A 22,487-nucleotide genomic window follows, 5' to 3' on the forward strand; every position below is an offset into this window, starting at 1 on the left:
TCCGGGAGCGACAAGGAATAGCGTGAGCGTCTCGGTGGTCATTAATTGGTGGTGTGGTGGACTTCCTCAGTGGCGCTCGGTGGCGTCCAGGGGACGCGGCCAGAGGCCCGTCCGTCATCGGCCAACTGCGAACTCGTCCGTGGTGAGCGATAGGCCGGGCCGTCCGTGTCTTGTCTCGCACTGGCCGGTCTTGCTCTCCGCTGTTACCATCACCGCCGCCACTTCCGCCTCTTTCATCGCAGCGATGCTGCTGCGTGAAAGGGTACGTCTTCGTGCGGGCAGTATTTCTGAACTTCATCTACACGCGAAATGACGCGGGAACGTCGCTCGCGACGCCACCAGCGCCACGGGGCTGTAGGACACATTTCGGCACGCGCCGTGCGGTGTTTTGTGGCGCTCGGACAGTGGGGCGGCGGCCGGGCGCTGATACGTCTCGCTCTTCGTTTGTCTTGGCTATGGTCCTTGTCGCCCATCACTGTGGGCGAGCCCAAGCCATGCCCAGGCTGGCACGCACGCACGGTGTGTGGGCGCGTGTGTGAGACGGAGATAGAGATAGGAGATGAGTATCATGGACTCAGGACTCAGCGTATGATATCGCGGAAAGAGCGCGGTTGGACGAGTCGGAGCTGAGTCGAGTCAATCGCGCCGAGCGTGTCGCGCGACACGCTAGGTGATGCCCTGCGTCGAGCCGATACCGTTTCGGATGAACGAACTTCCTCACCATATAAGTCCTCCTCCTCCCCGTGTCTTCCCCTCTCTTCACACCGCCTTCTCGTCATGTCCTCTGAAAAGACCCCCGTCGTTTCTACTTCCTCCCGCGAGGACGGTGCCGTCCCGCTCTGGCGCCGCGTGCTGGCCCGCGCCGAGCTCAACTCTGCTGACGCCATCCGCCGCTCCAATGCGGACCTGGACCCCGTCCCGCCTGCTCAGCGCTCATGGCGCTCGCACAACTACGTGCTCTACTGGATTTCAGATAATATGGCGCCCTCAGGCTTCCGCAACGCTGCATCGCTCATGGAGGTGGGCCTTTCCTGGCGCGACGCGCTGCTGTGCATCACCTTCGCACAGCTCATCGTCGCCTTCGTCATTGTCTTCAACGGCGTCGTTGGCTCGACCTATCATATCAACTTCTCCGTGCAGTCGCGTGCTTCTTTTGGATACTACTTCTCTTATGTCATGATTCTCATGCGCATGATTGTCGGCATCTTCTGGTACGGCATCCAGACCTACACCGGTGCGGAGTGCGTGCGGTCCATCCTCTACGCCATCTGGCCGTCCTTCAAAAACGTGCCCAACCACATGGCGTCTAACGCCAACATCGACACGCAGCTCATGACCGCCTATGTCATCTACTTCATAATCATCCTGCCCATGCACCTCGTCTCCATGCGCCACTTGAAGTACCTCTTCTACGTCAAGGCCGTCTCCACCCCTGTCATCGGTTTCGCCATCCTCGGATGGACAGTCAAGCAGGTTGGCATGGGCAATTCGGACCTGTGGAACCAAGACACGACACTCAAGGGCTCTGCGCTCGCGTGGACCTTCCTCAACGGTCTCTACGCCAACATCGGCTCGTGGTCGACCCTCGCCGTCAACGTGCCTGATTTCACCCGCTACGCCAAAGAGAATCGCTCCGCCTTCGTCACCCTCTTTGTCCTCCCGGCTACTGGTTGCCTGATCACCTTCTTCGGTGTGGTCATGGCCTCGGGCTCCAAGATTCTTTTTGGCTCGATCCTCTGGGACCCTCTTCTCTTCATTGACAACTGGACCTCCCGCGGCGGCCGCGCTGCCGCCTTCTTCTGCGCGTTCTTCCTCCTCATCTCGCAGATCGGTGTCAACATCGCGGCCAATTCCGTGTCAGCGGCTAACGACCTCAACTGCCTCTTTCCCAAGTACATCAACATCCGCCGCGGCCAGCTCATCGTGGCGTTCATAGGCTCGTGGGCTCTGACTCCCTGGAACATCCTCACCTCCGCCGAGGGATTTATCAATTTCATGTCTGGTTACGCCGTCTGGCTCGGTCCGCTCGCCGGCATCTTGCTGTCTGATTTCTACTTTGTGCACAAGAAGAAATACGACGTCTGGGAACTGTACAATAAGAACGGCATCTACCGGTACAACAAGTGGGGCACAAACTGGCGCGCGTTTGTTGCCTTCTTCTGCGGCTGGGTGCCTCTACTCCCCGGTCTGATCAATGTGCTCAACTCCAACATCTCTCTCAACGTGGGCATGCAGCACCTATACGACCTTGGATACTTCTACGGTCTCGGCTCTGCTGCGCTGTCGTACTACTTGCTGTGCCGATTCTGGCCCGCGGTACCGACGATGATCTCGAACGCGGTGTACCCTGACGCCGACATCATCGAGGCGCGCAATGGCGGCGTGCTGCCAGACGAGAACATCGATGCGGCGATGAGCGACGGCGAGGAAGTGTATGTAAGCGAGAAGAAGTAGAGTGGATTGTCATTGTATTAATAGACTATTTTGGTATCATTCTCTGTCGTCATCTTGTTCTTCTCGGCCGACCGTGATGCTGGTAGGCCGTATGCAGCCGTGCGGTGGCCCGTGATCCTCGCCGCGATGCTGAGCGACGGCGAGGAGGTGTATGTAGTAGAAAAGAAGTAGAGTGTATTTCATTGTATTAATAGACTGTTCTCGTAGCATACTCTGTTGTCATCATTTCTTCTCGGCCGATCGTGGCGCTGGTCGGCCGTACGCAGCCGTGCGGTGGCCCGTGATCCCCCGCCGCAACGGAGACGGAGAACTTCGGTCAGCGCGTCACAGTTATGACCGGACAAGAAACTATCGCCGTCTCCGCTCCGTCCTATATAAATGCTTCGTCGTGTACTCTCTGCGATTCACCAGTACTCGACATCCTCTGCAATGGCTCTTCCTACTCGCACTCTCGGCAAAAACGGCCCCGAGGTCACCGTCCTCGGCTACGGCGCCATGGTGTGTACTACTCTGGATCCGTATGTACCCACTACTAACCCCGCAGGGCATCTCGGCCTTCTACGAACCCAAACTCGACGACGAAGCCGCGTTCAAGGTACTCGACGCGGCGTATGCCCTCGGCGTGACTTTTTGGGACACTGCGCGGATCTACAACAATAACGAAGAAGTTATCGGGCGCTGGTTCAAGCGCACTGGTCTTCGCGATAAAATCTTCTTGTGCACCAAGTTCGGTGTTGATCCTGGCACATTCAAGGTAAATGGCAACCCTGAATATGTAAAGGTCTCGCTTGATGAGTCTCTCGCGCGTTTGGGAGTGGACTACGTCGATCTGTTCTACCAGCACCGCATCGACGTCACCGTTCCCATCGAGAAGACCGTCGCCGCGCTCGCAGAGTGCGTCAAAGCCGGCAAGGTGAAGTACTTGGGTTTGTCTGAGTGCTCTGCTGCCACGCTCCGCCGCGCGCACAAGGTGCACCCCATCACGGCGGTCCAAATCGAGTACTCCCCTTTCTCGCTAGACGGTGAGCAAAACGGCCTCATCGCCGCAGCAAAGGAACTCGGCGTTGCCGTCGTGGCGTACTCCCCGCTCTCCCGCGGCATGCTCACGGGACAGTATACTTCTCCCGAGGACTTTCCTGAGGGCGACTACCGCCGCGCAGCGCCGCGTTTCTCGAAGGAGAACTTCCCCAACAATCTCAAGCTAGTCGATGCGATCAAGGCTATTGCGGCGAAGAAAGGTGCGACGGTTGGACAAGTCACACTCGCGTGGCTGATTTCGCTTGGCGCGCTGCCGATTCCCGGAACTACCAAGATCGCGCGACTCGAGGAGAATGTCAAGGCCGCCTTTTTGGAGCTGACGGAGGAGGAAAAGGCAGAGATCAGGACGCTAGTTGATGGCGCGACGATCCATGGCGAGCGCTATCATATCCAGCAGAACCTCTACGCCGACACCCCAGAGTTGGAGTAAATGTGTGAAAATAATAAGATTTAAGGTACTAGTTACGTGAATGTGAATACATTACTTGAGCTGCGGCGTGTCCGCGTAGAGCCCGTCTTCAGACGCGTATCTTGCGCCTGCAATATCGGCGTTATCCACAAGTGTGCGGATCTCCTGCTTCTCCTCCTCGGACAACACGACCGCCACGCTGCCCGCGTTCTCTTCGAGCCGAGAAGCCTTTGTCGTACCCGGGATCGGGATCGCGCCAAGGGAGATCAACCACGCAAGCGTGACCTGTCCCGGCGTCGCGCCGTTTTTTGCCGCAATAGCCTTGATCCCCTCGACAAGCGCGAGGTTCTTGGCAAAGTTTTCCGGTGCGAAACGGGGGACGTTACGGCGCCAGTCGTCGGCGGGAAAGTCGTCGGGGGAGGTGTACTGTCCCGTCAGGACACCACGGGAGAGCGGGGAGTACGCCACGATGGCAACGCCGAGTTCCTTCGCGGCCGCGATGAGGCCGTTGTGTTCCGCATCTAGCGAAAAGGGCGAGTACTCGATCTGGATCGCTGAAATATGGTGCACCGCGTCCGCGCGGCGGAGCGTGGACTCGGAGCACTCAGACAAACCCAGGTACTTCACCTTGCCGGCTTTCACCAATTCCGCCATCGCACCGACGGTGATCTCAATCGGCACGGTCTGATCAATCCGATGCTGATAAAACAAATCGATGCAGTCCACGCCAAGCCTTTCCAATGACTCCGCGCAAGACTGCGCGACGTACTCTGGCGTTCCCGTCGTCGCCCAGGTGTCCGGGTTGATTCCGAACTTTGTGCACAAGAAGATCTTGTCGCGCAAGCCTGTGCGCTTGAACCAGCGCCCGATAACTTCTTCGTTATTGTTGTAGATCCGCGCAGTGTCCCAAAAAGTCACGCCGAGCGCGTAGGCTTTGTCGAGGACCGCGAAGGCGGCTTCGTCGTCGAGTGTCGGCTCGTAGAACGCGGAGATGCCCTGAGAGGTCAGCGGTGCTGACGATGAGGACGGTGGATTGGGGGCTTACCATGGCACCGTAGCCGAGGACTGTCACCTCAGGACCGTCTTTTCCAAGAGTGCGAGTAGGAATTGCCATTGCTTGGGCCATTGCTTGGATGCGTGGTGTTCGGCGAAGGTGAAGAGCGGGCCTAGCTAATTCCGACGACACCACCGCCGCACCGTTCACCACAAAGGTCCCACTACAAAGAGTTCGATAAAATCATGATTAATTACTACGAGATTATTACCAAGTCCGAACATTACTCCTTCTTGCCGTCAAACTCATCATACTCCGAGCTGACAATGTCCACAGTCTCGCCCGCACCCTCGAGGTCCTCGGGCTTGCCGGGCGGTAAAACCGCCTCCTCGATGTACGTCTCGGTCTGCGGCAAGAACCGACAGAGCATGTAGTACACCAACGAGGACGCAAAGAAGCCGTAAAAGAAACCAAGGTAGTACAACCGCACCATGCCGGTGGCCACCACAATGTTCGAGTTGATCGCGTTGATGAATCCCGGAAGAAGAGGAACCCAGCCGACGGTGAACGCAACAACGGCGCGCCAATTGTAGCCCCACTTATTATACCGGTAGATGCCCTCCTTCTCGTACAGCTGCTTGATGTCGTACTTTTTGTCGTGCACGAGCCAGTAGTCAGAGAAAAGGATGCCGGCGATAGAGGACAACCAGATGGAATAGCCAGACATGAAGGACAGGAAGGCGGTGGCAGAAGTGAGAATGTTCCAAGGGGTCAGCGCCCACGCACCAATGAACGCGGCAATAATCTGGCCGCGGCGAATGTTGATGTACTTGGGGAACAGACAGTTAAGATCATTTGCCGCCGCGATCGAGTTCGCCGAGATGTTCTGTCCGATCTGGGAGACGAGGAATGCGATACCGCAGAACGCAGCAGCAGCGCGACCGCCCCTCGAAGTCCAGTTGTCGATCAGCAATAGAGGATCCCAGTAGATCTGGCCGTAAATCTTAAGCGAGCCCGCAGCACCGCACACACCCATGATCGCCATCAACACGTTGGAGAAAGGCAGCGCAAAGAGCTGGAACAAAATTGACGACTCCTTGCGCGTATAACGCGAGTAATCCGACGAGTTAGTCGCATATGTAGACGAGCCGCCCATGTTTGAGTACAAGCACGACATGAACACCCATGTCAACTCGGTCCCGTGAACAGTGTTGCCCTCAGCAAAGAGGGACTCGCCCGGCATGGAGTTTGCGGTGTGGATGATCCAGCCGACGATTGCGAAGCCGCAAATGGGAGTAAGGCAGCACTTGAACAAGAAGTACCAGCGCGTGTTCTCAATGCGGATGCAGTGCACGGGGATGCAACACAGGAAGTAGAGGAACCAGGACACCATGAATTGCGTGTCGATGTTGGCAGACGCGGGAAGACCGTTAGCGACGTTGCGGAAGGACGGCCAAATTGCATATAGGATAGAGCGCACGCACTCTGCACCGGTGTATGTTTGGATGCCATACCAGAAGATACCAGTGACCATACGCATGAAGACCATCACGTAGGAAAAGTAGTAACCGAAGGGAACACGGGAGAAAACCGGGAAGCACACGTGGTACCGCGCGCCAGGGTGCGCATTGAGCGTGATTACGATCGCCATGAGGATGTTGGCGAGCGCGATGTTGAAGACAGACATGCGCCAGGACAGACCGACCTCCATGAGTGACGCCGCACCACGCCATCCACCGGGCGCGAATGCGTCTGACACCCAATACAGCGCAAGATTATACCAGCGCCATGTCCGGCGCTCCCAAGGGACAGGGTCGAGATCTTAGGCGTCAGCGGTCAGTACAAGCACACAAGATGGGACCAGAATGGGGAGCGCACCCTCATTACTGCGGTGAATGTCGTCGTTAGAGTCGAGAACAAGCTTGTTGAGGAAGCGGCGGACTGTGGAGGGCGCCTCCTGGGGGCCAGGCGCATCGTCGACGGCGCTCGACTCGACGTAGGCGGTCTTCTCAGGAATGTCTTCGCCGGCCATTGTGTCAGACAGAACGGATGCGCGACAGAAAATGGACGCGGCAGCAGGGGTATATAAGCATATCTAAGCGGGTATGGCAGGAGGTGTCACCTCGGCAGACAGGTGGGTCATCCGCGCCTGCAGGCAAAGTCACAGTCGGAGTGCAGGTGGGCATCGCCATTCAGGCTTATCGGGGTGCGTGGTCGAAAGCGGATAAACTCGCCCGGACAATACATGCGGGAGTGTGTGTGCGGCTTTGTCTCTGCGGAACAATCGCGCGATAAGACACTCGCGTCAGTCGCACTTGCCCGACCTTTGGTGGCTTGCATTGTGCACGGCGCTTGCACTGCCTTCCCTGCGCCACGCCATCGCGATGGGGCGATAGCACTCCTGCAAGCCTCTGGCGCCGACGCGGCGACGATACTGGGAGCTGTGAGGCGCTGCGAGGCGCTGCGAGGCGCTCATATGCACTCACATCGCCGTTAAGTTGGCAGCCTTTGAGCTCCGGGGTTCTCGCGCCCTTCTGGGCGGCGGCGCGCAACCGCCAGACGTCAGTTCGTGAGCTGACTCACCGTCAGCGTTGAAGAGATAGTCGCGACTCGCAGTGCCGACTCGCCGACTCGTCGCACGCCACGCTCACCAGTCCACGATGACCTCGATCATCAGCCTCCCAAAATCCTTCTCCACGCCACAAAGCCTCCACGCCACTGCCCTCCGCTTCAAAGCACTCCGTCTCCATGCGCTAAAATCCGCACCGTATGCGTTTTCCTCTACACACGCCGAGGAAGCCGCCTTCGGCGACGAAACATGGCACTCCCGGCTCACAAGCCCCGACTCAAAGACCTTCGTCGCCGTCGCACCTAGCACCGCCGACAACGACGACCGGCAGTGGCTCGGTCTCATCACGGTAATAGGCCCATTCTCACCGTTGCAGGCTGCGATCTTCCTCCACGCAGACGACGCTGCACGCAAATTCCTCGCCGCAGAACCCACAACATCTTGCTACGTGCTCGTATCCTTCTTCGTCGATGCATCCGCCCGCGGCACCGGCCTTGGCACCGGCCTCATAACTGCCGCTCAGGAGTACATAGCCTCTTCATCGCCTGTCGGCGCAGTCGCCGCACTGTCCGCCTACAAATCCAACGTAAGCGCGCTTTGTCTTTACGACCGTCTAGGCTTCAAGCCCATCGGTCACGACAAGCGCGGCGACGAACTCGTGCTTGCAAAAGCCACAGACAAAGACTACAAGTGTAACTAGAGCCGCAAGTCAACTACAATAATCATTTACTATCTTAGACAACAGTAATTACCCGGCGCTATACTTCTTCAAAAGTGTGAATATCTGGAACTGATGCAGCAAAATTTGCACAAGTTGTTACGGTGGCCGAGTGGTTAAGGCGACGCCCTGCTATATTTCAAATAGTGGTTTAGGCGTTGGGTTCTGCCCGCGCAAGTTCGAATCTTGTCCGTGACGAATTTTTTTGCTCTCTCCCGCGGGTTTTGCAGCTTTGTCAATTTCATTGCTTTTTGGATCTCAGCGACGAAACTTTGGTTGCTCAGCGAAGGAAACAGGGAACCTAGCGGCTGCTAGCTGGACAGGGTGAGATGCGATGTGGCCGTGGCCGGTGGCCGGTGGGCGTGGCCCGTCCTGCTTTGAGTCCGTGCTAGCGCTGGTGCCTGCGATCGCCAAACGAGCTGTCTCAAACTCTGCTGGCTTCCGGTGGAAGTCACTCCACGCTTCTCCACCTTTGGCTCTATACAGAATATGGGCAGTGAACACTATTTCATTATCAATGACCAAACGCTACCAGCGCGGCGGTGCACTACAATATAAATCTGAAGTCAGGATGGTAGTCTCCCATGTTGTTGACGACCTCCGGCGGCTGGTTGAATCTCTTGTCAAAATCTCCGCGCTCGCGTTTCTTATTGTCGATCTTCATGCAGAGTGCAAAGGCAAGGGTGAGCGGGAAACACGCGGCAAGCATCGCCATTGCGACGGACAAGCCCGACACGTAGCGTGGGGCGGAGCCTTCAGTGAAGGCGAACGACGCAATGATGCCGGAGCAGTTGCCTATGGAGACCTGCACCGCGGAGCCGAATGCGCGCTTGTAGTGGCCAGAGAGGTTGTTTTGGAGCCAGACGACAACGAGGGGTTGTACTATAAACGCCCCGGCCATAGTTAAGAAACATGCGAAGTAGCGCACGCTGACGCCGCGGTCATAGCCGCCGAGGAGGATTGCGAAGCCCGTGATGCCGACGCAGGAGCCGACGAGGGAAAACACCCAGCGGTTGTTGAGCTTGTCGGAGAGTGCGGAGACAGTGATTGTGACTGTCGCGCAGACAAGGTAGACGGGTATGGTGCGAACTTGGGCAGCGGCAGAGGTAAAGCCCATGAGTTTGATGATGGTGGGGAGAAAGAAGGAGCCAGAGTAACTGGTTGTGATGGCGCACATGAAGATGGCCGCGCCAAAGAAGATTTTATAGTCAGTAAGGAGAATTCGCCATGCATGCCTATCAAGTTTGTCCATGCGGAACGCCTGCGTCGAGGCTTCGTCCGAGATGCGGCGGGTTACAAACGCGCTCTCCTCGGGAGTCAAGAACTTCGCTGACTCGGGAAAGTCTGGGAGAAAGAGTTTCGCAAGACTTCCGACGAGTACAGTGACGATGCCTTCGATGATGAATATCCAGCGCCATCCCTCGAGCTTGCCGACGCCGTCCATGTTGGATATGCCGTACGCAAGAAGCCCGCCAAATGCGCCGGAGGAGATTCCAGCGCAGTAGAAGATCGACATCCGCTTGAAGAGCTCGTAGCGCTTGTAATAAGAAGATATGACATAGACGCAACCAGGGAACAGGCCGGACTCGAGTGCGCCGAGAAGAAAGCGGCACGCAATGAGCTGGCCGTACGTGCGCACGTTGCCGATGCCGACAGTTACGCAGCCCTGGCAGAGTTAGGCGTACGTCGAAGGGAGATAAACAAGAACATACCCAGAGAAAGAGAATGAGCGAGAGCCATGTAGACGGCTTGACCTTCTTGAGCACAAAGTTAGATGGCACCTCAAGGAGAATGTACGGTAAGAAAAAAACGACGAGCGCGATGTTGTAATCGTTCCCGGACATTCCAAGAGAAGTCTCCAAGCCCTCGATCTTTGCGTTGCCGATGTTGGAACGGTCGATGAACGCGAGCAGATAGAGCAGGAACAGCGGCGGGATGACGTGCATGTCGATTGTGCGCACGACTCGCTTGCTGACGGCCGGGTCGGCGAGCCAGTCGGCGGGGAAGCTCATGGGACCGCCTTCGACGTGGATGGCTATGTTTTTTCCGGCGTCGACAGAGACGATTGCGTGTGTGGTCATGGCGGGCAGGCGGAGCGGCAGAGCAGACGAGAGCTGAAGAGCAGACCATCAGCGACGCAGCATGGTATATGAGGAGCTGGCGAAACGCTATCAGGACGCATAATGCGGGGTCGTGATGGGGTATATCAGCAGACATGTCTTAGGTAGTGTTTGCGGGGGGAGGACACTGTGGGCGGAGTTACTGCCACTACGTGTTGTTGTTGCCTCGGCGACTCGCGAACGCGTCGAAGAAGCGGAGGCGCCAAGCGCGTCTTCCCCGCATTTTTCCCCGCAATATAACCGCAACTATTAAGCACAGCACGCAGGATCGTGTGCAGCTTGCAACAGTCTCACTCGTCTACGCACGTCGTGGTCCAGCGGTGCGGACGCGGTGCGGACGCGGCGCCGTGCATATCGATGGACACCATAAACTCTCCCCCCCTGATATTATGCATAAAGTACAATACACCTCACTTGATTTCCTTCGGCAGGTTCGCGCTTAGCCAGCTCAGCCCCTCGACCAAGCCCTCGCCCGTCTTCGCCGTGCTGGGCTGAACAAACCACGTGCGCCCCGCTAGCCGCTCCAGTTCCAGCGCCTGCGTCACCTCCGCCGGCCGCATCGCGTCCGGCAAGTCTTGCTTGTTTGCAAACACCAGCAGTAGGCAATCCCGCATCTCCCGGTCCGAGATGATCCGGTGCAGCTCCTGCTTCGCCTCCGGCATGCGTTTGCGGTCGGCGGAGTCGACCACAAAAATCAGGCCCTGTGTCCCGGTGTAGTAGTGCCGCCACAGCGCGCGGATCTTCTCCTGGCCGCCGACGTCCTACTCTCGTTAGTACTTGCGCCGGGGATCGTAACACAGTCAGAGCATTTACCCAAACGTTGAACTTGATGTTTTTATACGTGACCGACTCGACGTTGAAGCCCACGGTGGGCACTGTGGTGACGCTGCGGTGGTGAGCACATTCGGAGGAGGAAGTGTACGCGGGGGTATTATAGGGGGCCTACCTCTGGCCTAACTTCAGACGGAAGAGTATTGCTGTATCTGTCAGTATTCTTCTTAGCCAGAATACAAAGGACACATACTGGTCTTGCCGGCATTATCCAGTCCAAGTGTGAGCAGCCTATATCGTCAGCGCGCGCACACCACCGCGTACAGAGTGTTGCGCACCGGATCTCCCTGTTACCGAACAGGCGGCCCTGCGGGGTTAGCACGCGAACGATGACCCAGAGGATATAAATATGCACACCATGAGCTTCGCCATGGAGTTTCCCATGATGGCGACGTGTTCTGGGTTGCGTGGGGGGAACAGGGACGGCGCGATGGAGGAGGCGCGGACGTAGTGGGAAACTTGCCCCTTTTCTCTGCCCCCTAATCTACGCCGCACCGGATCATCTTCCCCGGACCGACGTTGTTCCGGCCCCGCACTCCATTACTCCAATACAAGTTACATACTACTCCCCCCGCAGCTTCTTGCGCGGTGCGTCCTCCACCACCCCGCTCCGCTTAGTCCCCGGTTGACTCGCTGTCTTAATGTCATTATCTTCGTTGCTGATCCGTCGGTTCGGATACTCCACCCCCTGTCCCTCGAATATATTCCCTCGCGGCTTCGGCAGTTCCTGCGTGAAGTAAGGGTGCTGCAGCGCCTGGTCCGCCGTCAATCGCTTGAGCGGGTTGTACTCCAATAGGCCTTGGAGCAGTTGAAAGCCCCGCAGCGTGCCGTGCTGCACTTGGCCGGGTTGCGGCGAGGCACCTGCCATCATGTGCGCGCCAGTGATCGTGCGGTACCACTCCTCAAGCGTGTTTGGAAACTTGGAAAGTGTTCCCAGTGCATGGTACTCTGGATGCTGCGCCAGCGCTGGCCAATTCGATGCTGAACTTGTTAGCTCTGTCTTCCTCACTCACACGTACACACAACGGCGGCAACATACTCGTCGGGTTCCCTAACACCTCCACTATTTTCTGCATCTGGTTTCGCTGAAACGGCACCGTCTTCTTACTATCCATTTTTGCCTCCTCGCCCTTGAATATCGGTCGCAGCGCAAGCAACTCGGCGAATATGCACCCGACAGCCCACATATCCACAGCTGGCGTGTAATGCCGTGAACCCAACAACAGCTCCGGCGCACGGTACCAAATAGTCACTACCACCTTGTCGCCAGTGAATAATGACTGCAGCGGCTTATAAAACAGCCGCGCGAGACCGAGATCCGCGATCTTCACCACGCCGTCGGCTGTCACCATGATATTGGCCGGTTTGAGGTCACGATGCAGCACCCAGTTCTGGTGCAGATACGACACACCGTTAATAAGCTGCCATAATATCGATTTCACTGTGCTCTCCGGTATCAGTCGCCGCTCGGGATGCGAGTGGAAGTGCACGATTTGCAGCAAATCGTGCTCCGCGAATTCAAACACCATGTAGATGCACTTATCCTCGAGAATAATCTCGACCAAGGTCGTCACATTTACGTGCTGTAACTCGTGGCATAAAGCGATCTCGCGACACGCAGATTGTGATATACCCGTGTAATGTGCGATCTCGCCTTCTTTATCCGCTTTGAACTTCTTGATGGCAAACTCGCGATCGCTAGCCCCGTCAGTCACCGTACACCACACTCGACGCACAGTAAGACTCACCCCCCGCTCTTCGACCGTGCTTTGTACACTCTGTGCTCATTAGCTCTCTCCGTTCTCATAGCAGTCTGTAGCACACTCACCGCCCATAAGTGCCTGCCGCAATGTAGCCGATAATCTCGTACTTGTCCAGCACCTTCTGCCGCTTGTTGTCCCGCCGCTTCTTGTACCCACCAAGAGGTGACCGCAACGAAAGCATTCTGTGCGGTTCTAAGTACTCCTGTCACCGTGTCGGTCGGTCGAACTGGTGATGCGTTGGCGTTTTTGTCAGCGGGCTACTCTTGTGAGCGCGCGATTACTCCCAACGCTGTAAACTTCGCGACGTCGCTCTCATAAGACACGCGGTCGCGCCGCAACTACAACGTACAATCACAATCAAATGCTCATTCAGACTCACTAACATGATCGCAAAACGTCCAGCAAAAACTCCGTTGTAATACAATCACCATTCTCTTTCCCCCAACGTGGAACACACGCTCAATCCAGTGCGCGCACATAATCGCTCGGAAAACTGCCCACCACGCCATTCAACTCGCCCTCCGTCCAACCGTCCCCCGTCGGCACGCCCGTCAACATGATCTTGTCCCCCTCGCTGATAGAAAGCTCCGCGTCTGATCGCGCCGTGTAGTCGTACAGCGCGAGCACATAATGCAGTTTTTTGCCTCCCCGTTTGGGCGCCACTGCCGGACCGCGCTTTTTGCCCGTTGATGGTGTGGTACTCGTGATTGAGGACGTGATCGAGTTCGCCCGCGTCACATCGGGGAGAAGCTCAATGTAACTGTACGGCACGAGTCCTTCCTCGCCCTCGCTGCGCACGAGAATCCATCCCGTGCCATCGTGCGGCTCAAGCACCTCGACCTCCTCGCCGGCGGATAACTCCACCTCTCCCTCGCCGTTCGGCGTGTACGCATACAGTGCGCGCGCTTGCTGCGTAGTATTTGTGCTGCGCGTTGACGTCGGCGCGATATCCCGCCCGGGAATCGCATACGGGTCCACCGGCGCGGACGTGCTTGATGCGTTTGACTTCGACTTTGACCGGCCGAACCGCGACACTGAGTCTAACATAGACGAAGTATACGCTGTCAGCCCACCGCCGCGTGTCATGCTGCTTTCCGTTACGCTCACGCCGTCGTCATTCAGGCTGCCGTTGAAGCTCTGCCCATCGTCGTTCTTAGATTTCCTGTTCTTCTTCTTTTTCACCACAGTCCCCGGGCAGTCGGCAGCAACCTTCATTTCGCACTTGGAGTGACATGCAAAGCCGCAGTCCCGGCATTTGAACCCGTGCCGCGAAAGACCCCAGATCGTTTCATTACAGAATTGGCAAGTGGTAGGGATCGTGAACGAGACAGACTTGAAGTCATGCGGTTTCGTGCCTCTTATGATGTCGCCGACCACCAACTCCACCGTTTCGACTTCAACCTCAAGCGCAATGCGTTTTGTATCCGCCAACGACGCATCTTTCTGCACAGAGACCAGCTTTGAAAACACCTCGTCAAAGTTGCCCTTCGTTGGGTCCTTGATCGCGTTCTCACGCAGGTCATACAGACTCTCAATCTCCTTCCGCTTATCGTCCACTGTGGCCCGTAGCTCCTGAATGCCCCGTCGCGATTTTGAGATTTTATTGCGCAAAAAAGTTTTTGCAGCTTCGTCCGTCACCATCTCGTCGTCATCGTGCCAGATCGGCGAGGGCTCGTACAAAAAGTCCGGAGGCGGTGCCCAGTCGGGAAGGGCGTTGTGGCGCATGAACATGGCGCAATCAAGGAACGGAACGTTGCGTGTAATCACGCTTATGCTTTCTTGGAGGTAGTCCTTGCAGCGGTCGAAGCACGAGATCTCGACGGTCGCGGCCTGCGTCCATATGCTGTTGAGCTTGCGCACGCGGCCTTCGTTCAAGTCTTGCAGACTCTGAAAAGTCAGCGAAATTCACAAGCCCCGAAAGAAGACACTTACATCAAGAACAGCCGGAACGTCTTGGAAGTAGTACTTATCCTTGATACGGTTGGCGACATTGATGCTGATGAGATAGGAATTCTTAGCGTTATTCATGTCCAGCTGGTTCTGCTCAAAATGCCTTGTGGCCTTGGTCTTGCTGGTGTCGAACGAGCGCTCTGCCTTTGTGCGCGAGTTCTCGACAACCTGGCACGAAGCGTCGTAGGCCTGTTTCTGCTTCTTGAGATCCCCGTAGATTTCGTCGCGCTGGGCCTGCACGCTGTCGTTGAACTCAATGTGCTAGTGATGTTAGTTGTTTGCCGCTTGCTGGAGAGTGGACCCGCACCTTCTTCCGGAACTCGTCGTAGCGGTTCTGCAGCCCGCGGAGCTGATCTGCAACCAATAGAGTGAGCTCGTTGGCCAGCCTGTCATGCTCATTGGCGATGTTTTCGGTCTGCGTGAGGATGTCGGTCCAGGTGACGAGACTCGCGCTAGACGGAGTTAGCCAATTGCACCACCACAACTATACATGAGCGCACCCACGATTCTAACGAGCCCGGAGTGACCTGCGGCGTATCGCCGACACTTAAAGAGATGCTCTTCTTGGCCTTCTTGTCAAAGTACTTTTTAGTGATGATGAGCATCTTGGCTGAGTACTCTTTCTCGAGCGCCGCGCGCTCCCGGTAGAAGAGCTGGATGTCCTCGAGGGAGCGTATGCCGTTAAAAATCTGTATATTGACACCCCAAGATATTAGAAGAGTGGATGTACGATCAGAATGGAATACGCACCCAGGCCTCAGCGACTTTGAAGCCGTCCTGATACGCCCGATGTTAGCACGCCGCTCAAGCCCAACATACAGCGCCACACCGCCCAATACACACCTTCAGTTCCGTGCCAAAGGACAGCTCATCTTCATGGGCTTCTGGAGCATCCATTGCGACGCAGAGAGCGAGACGGCGGCACAGTTGCTGGCGGTGACTGCTGCCCGAGGCGGTCGCACCGACGCAGTGCTCAACATCACCGCCACGAGCCCCGCCGCTGACTTCTCTTCGATTTTCTTGCCCTCCGCTTTAATTCATACCATCCCCCGCCTGATCATCGCTGATCCTCACTGATCCCGCGAAAATTCCCTCTTCACTATCCTTATTGCAGCCAATACCGTGCTGTTTGTTGCTGCGACCGACTTGCTGTGACTTGACGCGTGGTCCAGTGCTGCTCTCACGAGCACTACTCATATTACCTCTTCAGGCAAGTCGTGCGAACCCCTTCGCAGGCGCCGCTGCTAGCCTCCGCCAGATCAACAATCATGGCCAGCTGGGACGCTCCTACTCCCGCGTCAAATTTCTCCTGGGACGCACCTGCCAACAGCACTACCTGGGACATGCCGGGTACGACTCCCGTCCCCGCAGCTGAGGCGACTGCTGCTACTCCTGCGCCAGTGTCGACACCTGCACCCACACCCGCTGCTTCTGTGCCTACATCAGCAGTGGCAGACAGCGAGGATACGCCGCCTGCTATATCTGCGGCGACACCTACCCTCGCAGCAGCAACGCCATCAGCTGAGTCTGTGACGGGTGAATGGAATAGTAATGCGCCTGCGACTGCCACAGCCGACGATTCCTGGGGTGCAACTGACGCACCCGCCGATAACGCTGCCGCGGGCGGCAATGTCGGACGACGACCGCGCGAGAAGGAGGCGGTGTCAGAAGAGGAAAAGAAGGAAATAATCGCTGCCGTAAGCGACGGCCAGGGCATCTCACTCACCGAGAACGAGTATGAGGTCAAGGTGAAGCTCGCGGACATGCAAGCCGACCCGGACTCGCCTCTGTACTCGATCAAGTCATTCGAGGAGCTCGGCCTGGCGGATGATCTGCTCAAGGGCGTGTTTGCGATGAAGTTTCAGAAGCCATCAAAGATCCAGGAGCGCGCTTTGCCACTGCTGCTCAACGATCCGTGAGTGCCTCTTTCAGTAATGGGTGAATATTACTAACGAGTGTAGCCCCCGAAACATGATTGGACAGTCGCAGTCAGGAACTGGCAAGACTGCCGCATTCGTGCTGACGATGCTGTCGCGGGTGGACGAAACCATTCCCGAGGTGCAGGCGCTGTGCCTTGCGCCGGCGCGCGAATTGGCCCGCCAGATTATGTCGGTCGTGCGCGAGATGGGCCAGTTTACGAAGGTCACCAGCGCGTACGCGATTCCCGGCGAGCGCGGCGAGCGCGGACGGCAAATGACGGCGAATATCGTGGTGGGCACACCCGGCACTGTGCTCGACTTGATTCACCGCCGACAGCTGCGCCTCGACAAGCTGAAGGTATTTGTGCTGGATGAGGCGGACAATATGATTGAGGGCCAGGGTCACGGGGAACAGTGCATCCGCGTGCGCAACGCGCTGCCGCCGACAACTCAGCTTGTGCTGTTTTCTGCGACCTTCCCGGAGGAGGTTTCTGAGTACGCGCGCACAATCATCCCGGAGGCGAACGAGATCCGGCTGAAGACGGAGGAGCTTAATGTGAGCGCGATCAAACAGCTATATATGGATTGCGACGGCGAGGAACACAAATACGAGGTGCTGGTGCAGCTCTATCACTTGTTAACGGTGGGCTCGTCGATTATCTTCGTGCGCACGCGCGCGACGGCAGAGGAGATCCAGAACCGCATGGCTGCAGATGGCCACAAGGTTTCTGTTCTGCACGGCGGATTAGAAGGGTTTGAGCGCGACCAGGTGCTGGACGACTTCCGCATGGGTCGGAGCAAGGTGCTGGTTACGACGAACGTTATCGCTCGCGGTATTGACGTGGCGAGCGTGTCGATGGTGATAAACTACGACATTCCGACCGACGAGTTTGGGGAGCCAGACCCGCAGACGTACCTGCACCGTATTGGGCGAACGGGCCGGTTCGGGCGCGTTGGGGTGTCGATCTCGTTCATCTACAACGAGCGATCGTGGCGCCAGCTAAGTGCGATCCAGGAATACTTTGGCATCGAGATGATACGTGTGCCGACGGATGACTGGGACACGGTGGAGGATATATTGAAGCACGCACTGAAGGGCGTGAAGCTGACGTAGGATGTACGTGATAGAGCTGTAGTTGCTAAACAGGAGAATTGTGTACGGTCAATGCTCACAGTCACATGTGACTGGCAGAACAAGTCCCTTTGACAGCGCGAACAGTGCGGCAGGCGGCTAGCCCAGATGTGACATAGTGCATTCTAAAGGGGTAGTGCTAGCCGTATCAGGACTAGCGGCGTGCAGCCTTGTCCCAAAAACGCGCTCCGGCATTTTAATCGCGATCTCTTCCTTCTCACCCTCTTCTTCTCCCTATTCCACACTCCATACACAACTACACAATGCATGGTCTGCTCTCACTCGTTCTCGCCGCGCTTACCGCTACGGTCTCCGTAGCCGCCGACCTCAATCCCATCGTCATCGACGGCAATGGTGCGCATATCTTGCAATTCTCACTGCCTGTATCTATCTGACCAGACAGCGTTCTTCGACTCTGTCACCGGCGACCGCTTCTACATTCGAGGTAAGCATGAGCTTCTTGTTGTGTTGGGCGCCTACTGACAACACAGGCATCGACTATCAACCCCCGGACGAGACCGGCGCGACCATGGACCCGCTCAAGGACTACGACGTCTGCTCGCGCGATATTCCCTACATCAAGGACCTTGGCATGAACACGATTCGCGTCTATCACGTTGACAACTCTGTGGACCACTCCGAGTGCATGCAGCTTCTAGCCGACAACGACATGTACCTTATCCTTGACGTGCCGACTGCCGCTGACGAGATTGACTCCGATTACCCCTACGACTCGTACAATGCCGTGCTGCTCCAGCACAACTTTGCTACTATCGATAATTTCAAAAACTACACGAACCTGCTCGGGTTTGTTGCGGCCAACGAGGTCGTTAACAATGTGAACAACACAGACGCCGCCACTATCCTCAAGGCCGTCATCCGCGACATGCGTGCCTACATCGACGCCCAGTCCGACCGGGCCATCCCCGTCGGCTATTGCGCGGCCGACGTCATTGAGAACGTGTACCTGCTTGCTAACTACCTCAACTGTGGCGACGACGACACCCACGCCCAGTTTTATGGTGTCAACAACTACGAGTGGTGCGGCGCTTCCTCCTACACCCTTTCAGGCTACGACCAGCTTGTCGCAAACTTCACCGGTTACTCCATCCCCGTATTCTTCTCCGAGTATGGTTGCAACACTGTGGAACCCCGTCTGTTCGGCGAGGTCAAGTCCATCTACTCCACCCAGATGAGCTCGGTCCTTTCTGGCGGCCTCGTCTACGAGTACGTCATGGAGGCCAACGACTATGGCATCGCCAACGTGACCTACGGCTCTGACGAGGTCACGCTCCTCACGGACTACTACAACCTACAGGCACAGCTCAACTCCACGACCGACCCTGACGGCGACGGCGGCTATCTCAGCAATGGAACTGCCGCAACCTGCCCCACCTACGAGGCGGGCACTTGGGAGGCCAACAACACGCTTCCGGCCATGCCGGCCAAGGCGTCAAAGTACCTAACTGACGGCGCTGGTGCGGGTCTCGGTATGGACGGCCCGTCTAACCTCAGCACCGGTGTTACCTCGACCATCACCGCGACATCGACCTCGACTTCGAAGAAGACTACAAAGACCACCGCGTCGGGGTCGGCCACGGCGACTGCCTCTGGCTCGGAGTACTCACAGGTATATACCACCTCGGACCCCACTTCTACTTCCACCACCTCCACCACATCCACATCTACCACCTCCACTACTTCCACTACGTCCACCACACCCACTTCCACTTCCACACCCACTTCCACGTCTCTTACTGCCACTACCTCCTCCTCTTTCTTCACTGTGAACTCCACCACTTTCTCCACCACCTCCACCCTCTATTTCACTTCCATCTCCACGACCGCTCACAACTCCACCACACACACCTCACAGAACACCGTCACCTCCCTCATCTACACCCCACACTCTTCGCACACACTTACTAATACTTCTTCTCCTATCTCAAAGTCCTCCTACGCAACCGCGACCGACTCGTACTCGTCGTACGCATCATCTACGGCGTCCTTATCCTCAACTGACTCGTCGAACTCTACTACGGAAACTACAGCGGCGTCGTCCACAAGCTCCGGTGCTGCCTCCACCACGACGGCCTCCGCCGCCGCGGGCGTGCTCGTCCCCATCGGTCTGCAGGGCTCGCTCAACGCGCTGTTAGCTCTGGTGATGTCACTCGGTTTCGGACTTGCGTACCTCGTGTAAAGTGGTAAAAATGGAATGGGTACGATATGTATGTCTGCTGACACCAACTTTGTAGTATATATTCGCTTCTTCATGGGTCGGTATTGCGACTAGACTAGATTATTTTGCTTTTGGATACACCGATTGTTATTGCTTTTGGTTATATTGGCTAGTGATGTAATTACTATATATACGCTAATTCATGTAATTATCGAAACGAGGCGAATAATGCCTTGATAAAAGGTCTATCAAGACGCCTTCGGAGAAGCCGCACGAATCGCGGCGCGGTCATTAGAATTGGGAATATCCGGAACGAAAGTCCGAGATTGGGCGAGAGAGCAAGACACAAGACGCGCAATGGCCCGAGACACGCTTATAGGGCTGGTTGGGAAACCGTCTAGTGGAAAGTCAACGATGTGAGTACACGTGGAAAGGGAGTGCAGTTGGCGTGTACTATGCAGTGCTAACCTGCGCAGGCTGAACAGTGAGTAGTCTCCAAGGGAGGAACGTGTGCAGTGGACTAAGAACAGGCCTAACCGACGCGAACGCGAAAACTGGGGCCTTTCCATTTACGACGATCGACCCAAATAAGGCCACAGGCTATCTGCAAGTCGACTGCGCATGCGCGCGGTTCGATCGCGAGGCGCAATGTAGACCGAACTACGGCTCGTGCAAGAACGGCAAGCGATTCGTCCCGGTGATGTTGCTAGACGTCGCCGGCCTCGTTCCGGGTGCACATGAAGGACGGGGACTGGGGAATAAGTTCCTAGACGACCTGCGGCACGCGGACGCCCTGATTCATGTGGTGGATGTGTCAGGCTGTACGGACGCGGAAGGCAAGGCGACGAGGTGAGTGTGACTTTAAATGAGGGAAGGTGAATAGAGGGATATACTAATGGGAATAGTGGATACGACGCTCTGCAAGATGTGGAGTGGTTGCGGGCCGAGATCATGCGGTGGATTGAGGGCAATCTCATGGAGAAGTGGGGATCGATCAAGCGGCGGCATATCAACACAAAGGCGACGGCGGTAGAGACCTTGCAGAATCAGTTCAGTGGTACGTCAATGTGTACAAACAGATGTGAGTGCGGGCGAATGCTGACAGTATAGGATACGGAAGTACGTCCTCGGTGGTGCAACGGTGTCTCGACCGGATACGTCTGACGCAGCCGCTGGAGAGCTGGGGCCTGCACACAATACGACAGGTTGTGTCTGCGTTCGTGGACGAGAAGTTTCCCACAATCTTGGTGAGTGTGGTTTGTGTGTGTGTAGATACCTCATCTGACGCGATGCGATAGGCGCTGAACAAGATCGACCACCCGGACGCGGACCGGTGCATATACCGAATATCGCACACAGTGAAGGATGACAGCAAAATCGTGTTTACATCAGCCATTTCGGAAGTTTTCATCAAGCGGCTGGTGAAGCAGGGCTACGCGCACTATGAAGAGGGTGGGAGTGATATCATCACCGCGAAGGAGGATCCGGAGCACGTGTACGGACTGAAGCCGATTGTGGACGAGAGATTGCAGATGCGCATCGACACGCTCAGGGACATGCTGTTCTACAGATGGAAGGGCACGGGGATCGTGCACGCACTCCAGGCCGCAGCGCGCACGCTGAACTTGGTGCCCGTATTTACGGTGCGCAACATCCACACGTTCACGAACTCGTCGACGGACGAGGGCGTGTTCAAGGACTGCGTACTGGTGCGGCGGGGGACGCAGGTGGGCACGGTGCTGCGGCGGATTATGGGAGATGTGCCTATCGCATTCGTGGAGGGTGTTGGCGGGGTTCGGGTCGCGAAGAGCGAAGCGGTGAGCGAGGGCAGGAACGATATTCTAGCGTTCAAGGTCGGGCGCTGATCACAAGAGTCACGGCTCACAACGTAAACAAAGGAGAGCGGCCGCAAGGCGCGTTCTCCGCATCTTCACCATTTCACAAACACCACCACCACCACTCACACCTGCACGCACCCACGACGCGTTCCGCCGCTGCCGCCAGTACTCTTTGTGCTCCGCGGCCGCTGATCCCTACTCTCTGCGCGCCGCCCTCCGCCCTGCGCTCGTGGCTGTCGTTCGCCTCCCTGCCCCTGCGTTCTCTTCGCGGGTTCAGTGGCAGCGCCAGCACCACACATTCCACACGCACTCATACCACAGCACGCACAACAAAACACGGCCTCCGCCCCGCGCTTGTGTTTGGGCTCATCGCCGCCTGCGCGCTTCTGCTCCGCCTCTCGCTGCGGTGCGCCGCTCTTATCGGCAGAGATCGCCGCCCCTGCGCTGCCGGCACCAACCGCGGGACTACAGTATCCTCCCCTCGCTGTCTGCGCCTGCGTTGGCGTCGTCGGCTGCTGCTTCTGCGATTCTGCGCCGCCTGTGGTGCTGTGCTTTGCACTGCGCGTGCCGCCT

The 22,487-nt window shown here is 56.9% G+C and overlaps 12 protein-coding genes across 12 annotated transcripts; 6 read left to right on the forward strand and 6 right to left on the reverse strand.

Moving 5' to 3' along the window:
- Positions 1-1,237: 1,237 nt before the first annotated feature.
- V1518DRAFT_424057 (permease for cytosine/purines, uracil, thiamine, allantoin-domain-containing protein) lies at positions 1,238-2,665 on the forward strand. The gene has a single exon (XM_066905837.1). It carries the CDS (start codon positions 1,300-1,302, stop codon positions 2,452-2,454), a length of 1,155 nt encoding a protein of 384 aa, XP_066756803.1. The 5' UTR covers positions 1,238-1,299; the 3' UTR covers positions 2,455-2,665.
- A 10-nt stretch (positions 2,666-2,675) lies between these two features.
- Positions 2,676-3,988, forward strand: V1518DRAFT_424059 (NADP-dependent oxidoreductase domain-containing protein). The gene is made up of 2 exons (XM_066905838.1): positions 2,676-2,952; positions 2,999-3,988. The coding sequence occupies exons 1-2, from the start codon at positions 2,833-2,835 to the stop codon at positions 3,920-3,922; spliced, it is 1,044 nt and encodes a 347-aa protein (XP_066756804.1). The 5' UTR covers positions 2,676-2,832; the 3' UTR covers positions 3,923-3,988.
- On the reverse strand, positions 3,920-5,060 carry V1518DRAFT_424061 (NADP-dependent oxidoreductase domain-containing protein). Its single transcript, XM_066905839.1, has 2 exons — positions 4,947-5,060; positions 3,920-4,897 (listed from the first exon to the last, which is right to left on the reverse strand). Exons 1-2 carry the CDS (start codon positions 5,025-5,027, stop codon positions 3,974-3,976), a joined length of 1,005 nt encoding a protein of 334 aa, XP_066756805.1. The 5' UTR covers positions 5,028-5,060; the 3' UTR covers positions 3,920-3,973.
- A 68-nt stretch (positions 5,061-5,128) lies between these two features.
- Positions 5,129-7,253, reverse strand: V1518DRAFT_424063 (permease for cytosine/purines, uracil, thiamine, allantoin-domain-containing protein). The gene is made up of 2 exons (XM_066905840.1): positions 6,774-7,253; positions 5,129-6,716 (listed from the first exon to the last, which is right to left on the reverse strand). Exons 1-2 carry the CDS (start codon positions 6,925-6,927, stop codon positions 5,179-5,181), a joined length of 1,692 nt encoding a protein of 563 aa, XP_066756806.1. The 5' UTR covers positions 6,928-7,253; the 3' UTR covers positions 5,129-5,178.
- Positions 7,190-8,204, forward strand: V1518DRAFT_424064 (uncharacterized protein). Its single transcript, XM_066905841.1, has one exon. The coding sequence runs from the start codon at positions 7,556-7,558 to the stop codon at positions 8,162-8,164; it is 609 nt and encodes a 202-aa protein (XP_066756807.1). The 5' UTR covers positions 7,190-7,555; the 3' UTR covers positions 8,165-8,204.
- A 525-nt stretch (positions 8,205-8,729) lies between these two features.
- Positions 8,730-10,194, reverse strand: V1518DRAFT_378846 (major facilitator superfamily domain-containing protein; the record flags this gene model as incomplete). Its single annotated transcript, XM_066901622.1, has 2 exons — positions 8,730-9,848; positions 9,895-10,194. 2 exons carry the CDS (start codon positions 10,192-10,194, stop codon positions 8,730-8,732), a joined length of 1,419 nt encoding a protein of 472 aa, XP_066756808.1.
- Positions 10,195-10,712: 518 nt separating this feature from the next.
- V1518DRAFT_378832 (ADP-ribosylation factor family-domain-containing protein) lies at positions 10,713-11,517 on the reverse strand (the record flags this gene model as incomplete). The annotated part of the gene is made up of 6 exons (XM_066901621.1): positions 10,713-11,063; positions 11,116-11,188; positions 11,249-11,279; positions 11,327-11,364; positions 11,412-11,440; positions 11,491-11,517. The coding sequence occupies 6 exons, from the start codon at positions 11,515-11,517 to the stop codon at positions 10,713-10,715; spliced, it is 549 nt and encodes a 182-aa protein (XP_066756809.1).
- Positions 11,518-11,695: 178 nt separating this feature from the next.
- On the reverse strand, positions 11,696-13,077 carry V1518DRAFT_439539 (kinase-like domain-containing protein; the record flags this gene model as incomplete). The annotated part of the gene is made up of 4 exons (XM_066906402.1): positions 11,696-12,114; positions 12,173-12,831; positions 12,882-12,911; positions 12,962-13,077. 4 exons carry the CDS (start codon positions 13,075-13,077, stop codon positions 11,696-11,698), a joined length of 1,224 nt encoding a protein of 407 aa, XP_066756810.1.
- Positions 13,078-13,197: 120 nt separating this feature from the next.
- V1518DRAFT_424076 (uncharacterized protein) lies at positions 13,198-15,783 on the reverse strand. The gene is made up of 6 exons (XM_066905842.1): positions 15,690-15,783; positions 15,597-15,623; positions 15,351-15,535; positions 15,154-15,298; positions 14,829-15,107; positions 13,198-14,783 (listed from the first exon to the last, which is right to left on the reverse strand). The coding sequence occupies exons 1-6, from the start codon at positions 15,741-15,743 to the stop codon at positions 13,356-13,358; spliced, it is 2,118 nt and encodes a 705-aa protein (XP_066756811.1). The 5' UTR covers positions 15,744-15,783; the 3' UTR covers positions 13,198-13,355.
- A 112-nt stretch (positions 15,784-15,895) lies between these two features.
- On the forward strand, positions 15,896-17,927 carry V1518DRAFT_398996 (P-loop containing nucleoside triphosphate hydrolase protein). The gene is made up of 2 exons (XM_066901838.1): positions 15,896-16,761; positions 16,808-17,927. Exons 1-2 carry the CDS (start codon positions 16,115-16,117, stop codon positions 17,877-17,879), a joined length of 1,719 nt encoding a protein of 572 aa, XP_066756812.1. The 5' UTR covers positions 15,896-16,114; the 3' UTR covers positions 17,880-17,927.
- Positions 17,928-18,248: 321 nt separating this feature from the next.
- V1518DRAFT_378852 (Glucanosyltransferase-domain-containing protein) lies at positions 18,249-19,584 on the forward strand (the record flags this gene model as incomplete). Its single annotated transcript, XM_066901623.1, has 2 exons — positions 18,249-18,342; positions 18,389-19,584. Coding segments are annotated over 2 exons (1,290 nt in total), but the record flags the coding sequence as incomplete, so codon positions are not given.
- Positions 19,585-20,308: 724 nt separating this feature from the next.
- On the forward strand, positions 20,309-22,013 carry V1518DRAFT_424083 (P-loop containing nucleoside triphosphate hydrolase protein). The gene is made up of 6 exons (XM_066905843.1): positions 20,309-20,492; positions 20,553-20,560; positions 20,607-20,925; positions 20,982-21,133; positions 21,187-21,323; positions 21,375-22,013. The coding sequence occupies exons 1-6, from the start codon at positions 20,434-20,436 to the stop codon at positions 21,939-21,941; spliced, it is 1,242 nt and encodes a 413-aa protein (XP_066756814.1). The 5' UTR covers positions 20,309-20,433; the 3' UTR covers positions 21,942-22,013.
- Positions 22,014-22,487: the final 474 nt, after the last annotated feature.

This window comes from Limtongia smithiae (assembly GCF_038497785.1).
Source record: "Limtongia smithiae strain NRRL Y-17922 unplaced genomic scaffold V1518scaffold_22, whole genome shotgun sequence".
Classification (NCBI taxonomy): Eukaryota; Fungi; Ascomycota; class Lipomycetes; order Lipomycetales; family Lipomycetaceae; genus Limtongia; species Limtongia smithiae.